Here is a 14031-nt window from a genome sequence, read left to right as displayed (position 1 = left end):
GCTGAATCCAGTGCTCTTCTGAGCTCCAGAGATGATAAACGCAGAGCCATGCCATTTGATAAGGACAAGAATTCTCGTGCTAAGGGTAAGAGAGAAGTTTTTCATTGTGATCATTGTAATAAAACTGGTCACACCAAGGATCATTGTTGGGATATTTATCTTCATATTAAAGATAATTTTGACAAAAATAAGCTTGCTCGAGCTGCTGTAGCTGATAATTCATCCTTTACTATCGACCAGTTGAAGGATTTCTTTCACCAGTTGGGTAATAAGAATGAGCGCAAGGCCAACCATACTTCAGGTAACCTGCTAGCCTTTCTTACTACGGCTGTTTCCAACCGCCATATTTGGATTATTGATTAAGGAGCTACAGATCATATGGCGAATGATCCTTCGTCAGTTCATGCATTTATTCGCAGCTCTCATAAAAATGTGTCTGTTGCTAATGGCTCTACTGCTCCTGTGATGGGCAGTGGGAAAGTGCATTTTTTTCCAGATTGTCCGTCATCTAATGCACTTGTTGTTCCCTCGTTTCCTACTCAGTTGTTATCTGTTGGTCAAATCACTAATTCTCTGAATTGTGATGTTACATTTACCCCTACCTCGGTCATCTTTCAGGATCGAAAGACGAAGAAGACGATTGGTAGAGGCATCTTTTCTCATGGATTGTACCTGTTACGCTCTAGTGACATGGCATGTCTCACTCAAAGATCAACTCCGCAGTTTCTTTATCATCAAAGACTTGGTCATCCTTCCAGTCGTGGTATTATCCATTCAACTAGCTGTGTTGGTACTTCACAGCAAAATGGTGTTGCTGAAAGGAAACTTCATCATATTCAGGAAACAACACGTGCTCTTATGATTCAGATGCATGTTCCAAAGAAATTCTGGTCTCATGGTTCTCTGACGGCCACTTACTTGATCAATCGTCTGCCTAGTCGTGTGCTTGAGTTCAAATCTCCATTAGAGGTTTTAAAACATCATCAGCCTGGCATTTCTCATCTCAGAGTTTTCGGTTGTGTTTGTTATGTACATTTACAGGCTAAGCATCGTGATAAACTGGATTCACGGGCAACTAAGTGTGTGTTCTTTGGTTACTCATCTACAAAGAAAGGATATATTTGTTATCATCCACCCACTAGAAAGCTCCATATTTCTCGTGATGTTGTGTTTGATGAAACAATGGCTTATTTTCAGTGTGATTCTGGCAGTCAGTCTCAGGGGAAGTGTTATACAGATTTGGCACCACTTCCAGTTATTAATGAGATACCTACTGCAACAGATTCCCACAGAGATAATGGTGATGGGGTAGAGTTGGTGGACGTACCTAATGCAGTGTTGGATGTGCATAATGAAGCAGTTCATGAAGAAGCTTCGGACAATAATGTTAGTGTTACTGATGATAATACATGACTACAAGATGTGCCACATCAAGTTCCAGAAACTGAGGTTATGGTTCCACAAGATCATAAACCAGTGGTACCAATTGTCAGAACCTCAAGTCGTGAGAAGAAGGCTCCAGAGAAATACAAAGATTTCTTTACATATCATTCCGCTGCGTATCCTATACAAGCACATTGAACTTATGATCATGTAGGTTCTTCACACTCTGCATTTCTAAGTGCTATATCCAGTCATCAAGAACCTAAAAACTACAATGAAGCAAAGTCTAATCCAAAATGGAGGGAACCAATGGAGAATGAGTTACGTGCCTTAGATGTAAATAATACATACAGTATTGTCAAGTTGCCTCCCGGGAAGAAGACTGTTGGATGTAGATGGGTGTACAAAATTAAATACAGAAGTGATGGAACTGTTGAGCGTTATAAGGCAAGATTAGTGGCAAGAGGTTTTACTCATAGATATGGAGAAGACTACACAGAAACCTTTGCACCAGTTGCAAAGATGAATACGTTTCGTGTTCTTATGTCTCTTGCAGTTAATAAAGATTGGAAATTTTTCAAATTGATGTGAAGGATGCATTCTTACAAGGTGATCTAGAAGAAGAGGTGTATATGAGTATACCACATGGACACCCTCGAGAAGGAGAGAGCAATATGGTTTGCAAGCTTAAGAAGGAAATATATGGTTTAAAGCAATCACCACGTGCATGTTATGCAAATCTAAGTTCAGTACTCATCCAAAATAAGTTCAAAAGGAGATCTGCCGATTCTTCCTTGTTTATTAAAAGAAGTAATCTTGGTACAACTATAGTTCTAGTATATGTTGATGACCTTGTGATTACAAGAGACAATCAACAAGAAATTAGAAATCTTAAAGCAATGCTTCACTCCAGATTTGACATCAAGGATTTAGGAATACTGAAGTATTTCCTGGGATTAGAAGTTGCTTACTCAAAGAAGGGTATTTTTCTGAATCAAAGAAAATATGTGTTGGACCTGCTAAAGGCTACAAGAAAAATGGGAGTAAAGCCTTGTGATACTCCTACAGAAAATGGAAACAAACTTGATAATGATGGTGATGTGTTAAGTGACATTGGGTCTTATCAAAGGTTAGTAGGCAAGTTAATTTATCTCACTGTTACCAGACCTGACATAGCACATGCAGTAAGCTTAGTCAGTCGTTATATGCATACACCTCGTGTTAAACATTTGAATGCAGTAACTAGGATTCTACAGTATTTGAAAGGATCACCAGGAAGAGGAGTTTTGATGACAAAGAATGAAGCCTATTCAATTTCTAGCTACTGTATAACAGCATATTCAGATGCTGATTATGCTGGATATCCAGTTGATCGTAAATCAAAAACAGGGTATTGCATATTCTTTGGTGGTAATCTGGTTACATGGAGAAGCAAGAAACAAAATGTTGTTTCTCGATCAAGTGCTGAAGCAGAATACAGAGCCATGGCTTCAACAACATGTGAGATTGTTTGGCTGCGAGCATTACTTAAAGATTTGGGTTTTCTGTCACCTCAGCCAGCTAAGATGTTCTGTGACAATCAAGCAGCGATACAAATCGCATCAAATCCCACCTTTCATGAGCGTACAAAGCACATAGAAGTGGATTGTCATTTTGTTAGAGAGAAGGTATTGGCCAAAGTAATATGCACTCCCTTCGTTCGTAGTCATCAACAACTGGCAGATGTTTTTACTAAGGGTTTACCTGTCAAGCAATTCAATGGAATTCTATCCAAGTTGGGCTCCATTGATATCTTCGCACCAACTTGAGGAGGAGTGTTGGAACAAAGGAGAATATTTGGTTTCTCTATTTATGATTGGCTTACACTGCAAGAAAATATTCTCTAGATATGTTGCTATCTATACGAATATGTGGCATGTATAGGATATATATATATACACGTCTTGTAAAACCTCCATCGATAATAAGAAACCCTAATCATTCTTCTCCCGTGGACGTAGGCTATAGCTGAACCACGTTAAACTGTGTTTCTTCTTTAATCTGTTTAGTTAACTGCATAACATCTTATGCAGATCCAACATTGACTGCATAACAAGTTATGCATACTTTAATCTGTTAGTTAACAACATTAAATCTTACAGGCAAAGGGAATTTGATGCTGGTAAATTCATGAGAGCACACAGGCTATTAAGATCAAACAAGATCACCACCCAAACTGAAGCTTTTGCGATCAGGAAGAAGAATTTTGAATACTCCTTTGATATAGGGTCTGAATACAAAATAAAAATGATTTTATGGGTGTTTAAAAAAGAAAATATATGGAAAATCCATAAAATTCCACCAATTTTGGGATGAATAGCCATTGGAGGCTCTTACACGCGAGTTCATTTTTGTTGTCATGGGCGCATTCGCATGACAGCACGACTCACTCTTTGGATTATAATTCCAACATCTTTCCTTAATTCAAACACGTTTGATTGATTACTGTCTTTATCATTGCATCATCATCATAACTCAGCAACATCATTAATTTGTTGTTGCCATTACCGTCATCATCATCACATCATCAACACCGTCATCATCATACATATTAACCACATCTTTAATTTGTCACCATCATCATCATAAAATCACCGTCGTCACGATCTTCATCATCATCATTAACAGATCAGCTTCCAACATCATTTCGACTAACCCAATATATTATGCAAATTAAACATTTGTACCTTCATGAATTTTTTCTTTCAAACATAATGTCAAACACTGCAATATAAAAATTATCATCAAACCCATATTGTTTTTACAAAATTTTTTTAGAATCCCCCTGCATAGTTTGAACAAAAATCTTTCCTTCATAACAATTTTTCATCATCAAATCATTTTTCTTTCTTCAAAAGATTTTTCCTTATCATAATAATTCTTCTTCATCGCTCAGAAATTGAACAAACATGAAAAAAAATCAAAACACTTTTTTTTCTTTTTTTTAAAAATCTCTTTTTCTTGGTAACTCTCTCTCAAATCACCTCTCTGCCCCGGCTCTGATACCATGTGGGAATTTCCCAACATAGCACAGAGAGGAGTGACAGAGAGATTGAAACACTCTAATGAAAATAAGAATCTACATTTTTGATTAAACTTCTGCGTATTTTTCATGCAAGAAAAACCAATTTCTAGTAGAAAAAGACAAAAAAACAAAATTTCCAATAAAATAAAATAACCCTTTATTAAACCTTAACATGTATACGGGTATACAAGTTAACAAAAGCCATTTTTCATTAACAAAAACAGTCTTAAACAGACTTTACATAACATTAAACCACTAACAATTAATTCCTAAATTGTAGCCATTATTCCTACATTAACTCACGTTCAATACTCACGTTCAAGACTACACGTTAACTACATATTAGGATTAATTCCTAAATCTCTTAAGACCAAATCAATTAACATTATTTATTAAATTATTTGACTAATTTAAATTGGGGGAAATTATTTTAGCCCGATTTTGCTTTTTCTTATATGAGAAACCTTTCGTTTAAATTCTCTATATTAACAACTCATAATTAGTTAAAAAAAATGATCCAATTACAAAAGTGACCTTTTATCTACATGTTTATTTGTTTTTATTTTTAGAAAACAGTTAGTAAATTCATTAAAATCTTCCTAAAATATCTCTCAAAAATAACTCCTTCAAATTCTCCCTAAAATAACTCCTTAATTAGTTAAACTCTTTAATAAAAATTAATCCTAAAAAATCTCTATAAACCGTGATTAATCCTAAGAAATCTCGAAAAGTAATTCTAGTTGACGCCGTTTGACTATGGAAACTTTAGCTTTCATACTTCAATGAAAATTGCAATTTTCACAAGTTGCAATTTTGTGAATATCGGAATTATCACATATATTGAAAATTTCAATTATCACCAATTGTGATAATTTCAATTATCGCAGAAGTTATTCTTTTTTTAATTAGGAATATGAACATATAAAAATCGCAATTATCACCAGTTGTGATAATTTCAATTATCACAATTCTGGGATAATCATATCTATCACCAGTTGTGAATTCAGTAATAATTGAAACATTCACCGATTATGCAATTCACTAAGTGTACACAGTCAAACACAAACACAGGTTTACACAATAAAAGAAAAATCGTAAACGAAACAAAGAAAAAAAGAGAGGAAATATTAGAATTAGTGTTGATTTCCGATCATAACATAACTTAATGATCACTCGAAAAACTCTTGTAGAATGATAAGCATTATGAAGAATTAAGATGCTAGAAGATTATTAATGAATAATTAAACACAAAATATTTGTTTTTGTTTCTCTATTTTAGTAAGGTTTTACCTATTTCCAATCCCCATTTTCCCTAAATCCTATCTAAACTAACACATTAATTTTTATTTAACTTTTTATAAAGGAGGTAAACTTACGCAATTCTACCGATAATTTTCACTTCGTCTTCCTCGCCCACCATCTTCCTTCTTCCTCTCCCCCAAAATCAGATCTCGTCCATCACAAAAAAAAAAAAAAAATCTAATCCTAATAATTTACACTACTCACTTCTATAATCATGCCACCACCGAGCCACAGATATGTTACCATCACGATACAGAAAGATATCTAACAATGGTTTTGGACCCAAAAATTATAAGAACCAGCACTAGACCGATTACAAGAGAACAACTAGTTTTTGATTGTATTCGATTGTTAATTATTTTTAAGTTTCACAATTTCAATTAGGTTCTGACTGTATCCCGAATTGAACAATTTCTTATTAATGGATTTTTTTACTTTTGTTATCCACACAATCATATTACATAGTCAATAAAATTATATTTTGCAATTTGATCTCAAACCTGATTAAGATGATTACGATGGAAATTGAGAATTAATTCCAAAGAATCCAAACCTGATCCGGCGTTGATGGTGAGAATTTACAGTTTAAGTTAATAATAAAAAATAGTAGAGTGAGTTACGTTTACCCATCTTTAGGAGGTTATATAAAATATGATTTTTGTGGTTGGGGTGGGATTTAGGGAAAATAGAGATGGGAAATAGGTAAAACCTTTAGTAATCACAATGTGAACTTTCTTGTTTAGTCCTGTAAACCCGACCCGGATTAATGGCTAGTCTATCCGGAAAAATATTTACTCGCTAGTCCAAAAAAGTTTTGAAAAAAAGTAAAATTACTCTACTAACCCTAACATATAATATTATGTATATTAATACATATGTTACTACGTATGTAGTATGTAGTAATAACATATGTAGTATGTATTATACTAGTAGTAACTAGTATACTAGTAACAATATGTAGCAACTAGTATACTAGTAGTAATATGTAGTATACTAATAGTAACTAGTATTAGTAGTAATATGTTATATATTGATACTACATATTAATATGTAGTATGTTATATATATTGATACTACATATCAATATGTTACGTTCAATATTGTTATGTTATGTATTGATACTACATATCAATATGTACTATGTTATGATATGTAGTATGTTATGTATTGATACTACACAAAAAATTGTTATGTATTGATACTACATGTTACTACTAGTACTAGTTACTAGTATACTGTATACTAGTATAGTGTACTAGTAGTAGTAACTAGTATACTAGTTACTATTAGTATAGTAGTATACTAGTAGTAAGTAATATAGTAAAGTAGTTACCTAATTTACTAGTAACAAATTAGTAAGATATTTTTGTTACTACTAATATAGTACATATTAATATGTAGTGTCACCGTATTGATATTACTAGTATGTAATAACATACTACTAGTAACATTTATATGTGTTGATACTAATTAGACCTGGAAGGGTGTTTTAGGCATTTAGAAAATATACTTTATAATCTCCACGAAGTTTTTGGACTAGGAGTAAATGTTTTTTACGGGTGGACTAGCCATTAACTGGGTCATGAAAAATTGGACTAAACAGTAATTTCTACAATCACAATGGAGAAGGAAATAAAAAGCATAGATGGAAAGAAGATAAAAGCAGACAAGCGTGATTAGAGGGATTCAATATAATTAACCGAAATTGCTTAAAGATCGGTAAAATAATTTTAACGGTGATTACATATGCAGAAATAAATAAGATCCACCAATAACGCCCACAAATCTGTTCATAATTATTTGACCGTAATTAGCGATTTTTTTTAAGTTTTTTGTTTTATTAACGGTGTGTAATAGACAAAGGTTAATTTAGTCTCACATAAAATATAAAAACCTAAATTCAATTTAAAACTAGCAATCTCAACCGTACATTTTGTGTTTTGGGCTATAGATATATACCATCTTAATGATGAGTTCCTAAAAGAGAGAGGAACCAAACACGGGTTCCTTAGAAATTTCCACAATTTAAAATTCTAACATATCAAACGTGTTTGGATTAATTCCAACATCAGTAACCTACATAAGCTCTAAAGATGATTTTGAAAAGTAAACAACCAATAACACAATGCTTTCGAAAACCATTGAAGTCTTTAGAAATCACTAAAAATATTAATTTAGTAGACCCGCATGAATATACCAAGATCGTCCAAACTATCTGTAGTTGCAGGAAAACCTACAACCACATCCCAATGTATCTAAACAATAACCTAAGTAATCATAATGAATTCTCTTATTAATTATCAAGGTTTATAATTGGATACAAAGATTACAATGACTTTGCTTGCTCTCCAAACAAACTTTCTCTCTCCTAGTTTCTTGTCTAACACACACTGAAAGATCTCTCCCTATGTGATGACCTCTTTCCTTTATATAGGATTCCTCATAGTGGATGACAGCTAAGAGATCCACTATTTTCGGAATCATTGTGCGATACATTCGCTCATGTATACTCACTCATTCTCGCATAACTTATACTTCGCATAGATCATCACACTTTACTCGTGACTTTGCTGACATCATCCAATACGTCACTTCAACTTTGCCGTGTGCGATAGTCCTCGCTTACATCAGATAATCCTTGATTCGCATACTTATTGATATGTGTAATATTCCACCCATACACTATCAATAATTTAAGCTTGGAAGCTGCCAGCTGAACAAGTGTCACCACAATTTGATACCCCAACTGATTTCTTGTACTCCATATTAACCAAGCAGCATTAATTACCGCCACCAGTAATAGATTCTTAATCTGCAAAGTACTATTAATTACCGACACCAGTAATAGATTCTTAATCTGCAAAGTACTATTATTGGTTCTAACAAAAGCAAACACACCTCGAATGGAAGACGCAGTAACGTCCAAATTCAACGACACAAATTCGCATCCATAAATTTTTCAACACGGAGATACGAATAGCAGTAGCGAAGTCAAAGACTCCACTAAATTAGAGTCAAGAAGATAAAGCGAACAAAGAAGAAAAAGAAAAAAAATTATAATTTTCTGCATGGTAACATCATAACTTACCAGTTGAGCACCGGAAATGATTGCCTTATCGCGTCTCTCCCCCGGCTGAAAATCCCCCCTCTCACATATATAGGCTCCACTTTCCCATTTATAATTCCAGTACAGAGAAGGTGACCAGGAACCGTCCGATCCCCTAGCGGGATATCTTGCGGGACAGAGGCGTGGTAGGTGTAACATCTCCGGTGGAGCACTGCATGGAAGTTAGAAACTTCCTATTCTATTTCAACTTCTATTTATTCTTTTAAATATATAACAACAGATGTCAAGTGGTGCCACATTACCAAAAAAAAAGTTGGTATTATTTCTATAAAAAAATATTTTTACGTGGAGTTAGTGGTAAGAAGACAAGAATATACACGATTAGACATTCATCATCAAGCGAAATCGTGAGCGAATAAGACGAAGCAACAATATCCACTGAACTTTTGACTGCATCTTCTTTCAGAGTCAATATCATTTTTATCGATCTCACACTCCTACATACTGTGAGTCACACTTTAAATTGTATAGAAGCACAGTGTTCCTTAAGTCGGATGGTAAATGGAAATGGTAATACTGTTTCCGAATATTTCCTCATTCTCAAGAGAGATACACATTCTTTATTGACTGCAGCTCTTTTACGACCAGTTCCATTTCCATCCGTTCTTTTGGAGACTCAATAGAACATGTAACTCCAAGTTTGATAATCTCCGTCAGTGCCTTGCAGAACTTGGCCTTTCTCTCACCATTTTGGAGAAGAACAAGTGTATGATCAACGATCTGTATAATTCTATCCGCAATAAGAGCGGTTTTTGCAAAACTATGAAGGGTAAGGCCATCTTTGAACATGTTGGCTGTAGGTCTCTTTCCTGTAAACAACTCTAACAACATGATCCCGAAGCTATAAAAGTCGCCATTTGTAGAGACCTCTGTACCTATTCCATACTCTGGACATTCATAAAAAGAGATTCAGATATTTGATCTTTTTTTATATTAATTAACAAAGCCTTCCATGGTGAAAGAATTTATATACCTGGAGCAACATACCCAATCGAGCCCCTAATCCCGAATGAAGAACTGCAATCAACATTCACGATAATATCACGAAGAAACTTAGCTGATCCAAAATCTCCAAGATGGCCATTCATGTCCTCGTCAAGTAAAATATTGCTTGGCTTTAGATCACAATGAGCTATTGGTGTTTGGCATTGTCGATGAAGATAATCTAATGCAGATGCAACATCAATGGATATGTTAAGTCTCTCAATAAATTTAAATGGCCTGTTTTTCTTCCAATGTTGTCTGTGATTGGCCGTTGGGTGCAACCAGTCCTGAAGACTCCCATTAGGCATGAATTCGTAGAGTAGAGCTTTGAACTCATTTCCCTTAAAATCGACACTAGAGCAAGAAGTCAATATCTTCATAATATTGCGATGTCGAATGCATCTCGACGCTTCACATTCTGCCTTGAAACTTTTTAAAGCTCCTCGTTTCTGAAGATCTATTACTTTCACTGCAACAGCTGCTGTTATCTCCTGGCTCAGCGTTAAAATTCCTACATAAACAGAACCGTAACCACCAACTCCAGCCAAATTTTTTGAGGAGAATCCATCCGTTGCTCTAAGAAGCTCTTTGTATGAGACTTTGTGAAACATATCACTAAATGGAGATTCAGAAGAAGAAGGTTTGTATGAGACTTTTTGAAGCATATCACTAACTGGATATTCAGAAGAAGAAGGTTTGATTCTGGCTCTTCTCCTCGAAAAGAATTTGACGAAGAAACCCAAGATAATGGCACAAATTAAAGCTCCAGATAATATTAGAATCAGCATCAGTTTCTTAGAAATATTTCTTGGGAAACTATTTAACTGTAGTGAAGGATGTCCTCCGCAAAGCTCAAAGTTTCCATCATAAAAAAATGCACTTGTGTCGTTGAAAATCCCTTCTTTTGGTACTTCACCTTCAAAGTTATTCCACGACAAGTCCAGTATCTCCAAGAAGGGAAATGACTTGAGATACTCTGGAACTGGACCAGACAAGTGATTGTGTGAAAGGTTTAACTCTTCAATTCCCTTCAAACTCTGTAACGATCGAGGAATCATCTCTTCAAGATAGTTTCTTGTTAAATAAAGGCCTTTCAAAAAATGACAGTTCTTCAAGGAGCTTGGAATTTCACCAGATAAATAATTGCCTGACAAATCTAGATTTTCAAGCCGGAGTAAACGGCCAATTTGTTGGGGAATTTCACCATAAAAGCCGTTGTCACCGAGGCGCAGAGTCATTAAGAATGTAATATTTCCTATATCCGGAGGTATAGATGTTTTAAATCTCAACGCATGATCACTTAGATCCAAACTGGTAACCCTTCTTGGACTCTCAAGATTACATTGAATTCCTATCCAACTACAATGATCGGAATTATTATTCCATGAGCCTAGTGCTCCGTATGGGTCATATGTAAGCTTACTGTGGAACTCAAGTAATGCTAATCTATCAGTTTCGTTTCCGTTTGTTAATTCAGACTGAAATGCAGGTGAGAAATTCATGGAAAACGTAACAATACAGATGATCAGAAGGAAACTCATTTTACTAGATCTGTGTTGAGAAGTTTTGATAACACATTGGTACATAATAGTAATAGAGGATAGAGATATTCACATCCACAATTTTCCACACGGAAATACAAATAATTGTAGCCAGTCAGACAGAGACTCGACTAATCAGAATCAAGTCAAATAAAGGAAAAGACTTGGAAAAGAAAAACACAATAAAAACATGTCCATGTCATTAGGAACCCTGGTCTGCCCAGTTGATCACAGCTGGGTAGTTGGAACTTGGAACTGTATATGTCCATATCATCGTGGGCTAAGTTTGCAACTCCCAACTCCCTCCCATCACTCGGCAATCATTTTGGCGCGGTTGCGAATTCTATAAGCATGACAATTAATCCTTGAATATTCTTCGGAGGAAAAAAATATAAGTAGTCGAGCAAATAAGCCTGTATGTGTGTGTGATCGAGAGTGACTGTAAGACCATCATCTTCTGGTGCTATTTGATTCCTGTGAAATGTTTACTTACAATTTCGATTTTTGTTTCTTTTTTCCAGGTATCTTATTCCAGTTATGAGAGCAAGGGCTATGGGGGTTTGAGAATCTCATTCAAAATGAAAGACGTGATCAAATTTGGTCATACTATGGGTAGAGGGAAACTCCCTATCACCCCAAACTCAATCGAGCTCTCGTTCAATCGATAGAGAGAGTGAAAGTGTTCACTACACGGCTCTTGGTTTGACGTTTGAGAAAAACAGTTGTGCAAAATGAAAATGAGCACACACACGGCATTTAATTTGCCGTTTGAAATGTTTTTTTTTCCTTAAACGACTCTTGGTTAGCCGTTTTACTATTTTTGATCTTTAATTGGCTAACAATCTACCATATATATCTTATAACTTTCAGAGGCATTCTTTCTTTGCACGGCTCTTGGTTAGCCGTTTTAATCTTTTCCTAAAAATGTAGTATTTTGAACGGCCAATTGTATGAGGCATAGACTCTTTCTCCTCTATCCCATGGTCGATTTCTCCCTCTTTCGCTCCATCGCTTAGAAAGGGATAGACTGTTTTATAGTCTATCCCATAGCCCGTGCTCGGACTAGATCATTGGGAACACCAAAGCTCCCTCCACGCGTACTTTCAAATACGTAAATTTTGTTTTTGAATCAGCACCAGCACCGAAAGGGAAAGAAAGCACAAAAAGAAAAAGAAAAAATAGGATAGACCCTACTGGCCTACTTTCGGCACGGCATGAGGGTTCTTTTGGATGTATATCGCGTGGGAAATCATGAAGCTTTCAATTTAGGTCTGTATATATTAGTGTTTGATCCAATTACACAAAAATCATTTTTTAATCATAACCGTTTCGTAGTTATGGTCCTCATTTTGGAGAATAACATGTGTAGGATCAACCACCTACATAACTCCATCGAGCCGTTTTTGCAAAACTATGAGGGCTAAGACCGCCTTTGAACATGTTGGCAATAGGCCTCTTTTCGGTAAACAACTCTAACAACATGATCCCAAACCTAGAAGCTTAGACTCGTCATTGGTATTGGTTGGTATCCCAACATTTTGTTGTGGGAATCACTAGGATTTGGGAGTAGAGGTCGATATCGGATCGGTGCATTAGTTTTAATTTCACAAAATCGGTTAAAAGGACCCAAATCAACAATTTCTGGGTGAAAATGACATTTAGATTTTGATACTGTTTAAATGGACAAAGATGTAAAAATACCCAGGATGTAAACAGTTTCATCCTACCCATTTTCAAATACTTTTTCTTATTTTTAATTTACATAAGGATGCATCCAGTTTCATCCTTACTATTTTTTAAGTTTAAGTCAGGATGAATCCAGTTTCATCCTTGCTATTTTTTTGGTGTTCGTTTCATCCATAATAATTTTTACTCGTCCATTTGAACCATGTTTTAAAAATATTTGGACAAATAACCCATTTTTCGTTTTCATTTAAGATATATATGAACATAAATAACCTATTGTACGACGTGAATATAAAATCTAATAATTCTAATTCTAATCCTTTTTTTTTCTTCCCAAATAGATTACCACTATTTTTGGGTCGAAATTTGACCATTTTGCGCTGTGATACCTGTGAAGCTTGAAGCAGGACTGTGCAGTTGTGAGTTGCACACCCAACCTAATTTTTAAAATAAATTGGGATTTGAATACTAGATTGGTGCCCGTGCTACGCATCAGGCATCTTTTTTCACTTAGTGTGCGCGGGTTTTCACCCTGCCCCGTGGCGATGTATTCTTGATTGGCCCCGTCCCATGACGATGAATTTTTGATTTGGTACGATGGCGCAAGTACATTAAATAGACGGTTAAAAGATAGAAAGTATATCTAGATGTCATTTATTTTTCCTTTTATTTCCCCAGAAAATATGTGGGGTTTTCCCCCTTTATGTATAAATTTGGAAAAAGGAGTCCTAATATCATAGGTACTTGACTTCCAATTGAATTTAGACTTCTATAAAATTTCAAACACGATAAGTGAAAGACCAAGCTTAAAACCAAGCTTCTTCTTACGAACCAAGAAAACGATGATAGAGCCGAGAGGATAAAGTACATACCGATACCAGCTGAGATGCTTGTGGAGATGATAGACACATTTTTGTGTCTAATTTGTCTCGATTCTATATATT

The 14031-nt window shown here is 35.2% G+C and overlaps 1 protein-coding gene across 1 annotated transcript; it reads right to left on the bottom strand.

The window, feature by feature from the left end:
• Positions 1 to 9137: 9137 nt before the first annotated feature.
• Positions 9138 to 11411, bottom strand: LOC113335728 (putative receptor-like protein kinase At3g47110). The gene is made up of 2 exons (XM_026581745.1): positions 9850 to 11411; positions 9138 to 9763 (listed from the first exon to the last, which is right to left on the bottom strand). Exons 1-2 carry the CDS (start codon positions 11399 to 11401, stop codon positions 9417 to 9419), a joined length of 1899 nt encoding a protein of 632 aa, XP_026437530.1. The 5' UTR covers positions 11402 to 11411; the 3' UTR covers positions 9138 to 9416.
• Positions 11412 to 14031: the final 2620 nt, after the last annotated feature.

This window comes from Papaver somniferum, chromosome 1 (assembly GCF_003573695.1).
Source record: "Papaver somniferum cultivar HN1 chromosome 1, ASM357369v1, whole genome shotgun sequence".
In the NCBI taxonomy this organism is placed as follows: domain Eukaryota; kingdom Viridiplantae; phylum Streptophyta; class Magnoliopsida; order Ranunculales; family Papaveraceae; genus Papaver; species Papaver somniferum.
Note: the sequence above shows the minus strand (reverse complement) of the source record. Positions and strands in the feature narration are given on the sequence as shown.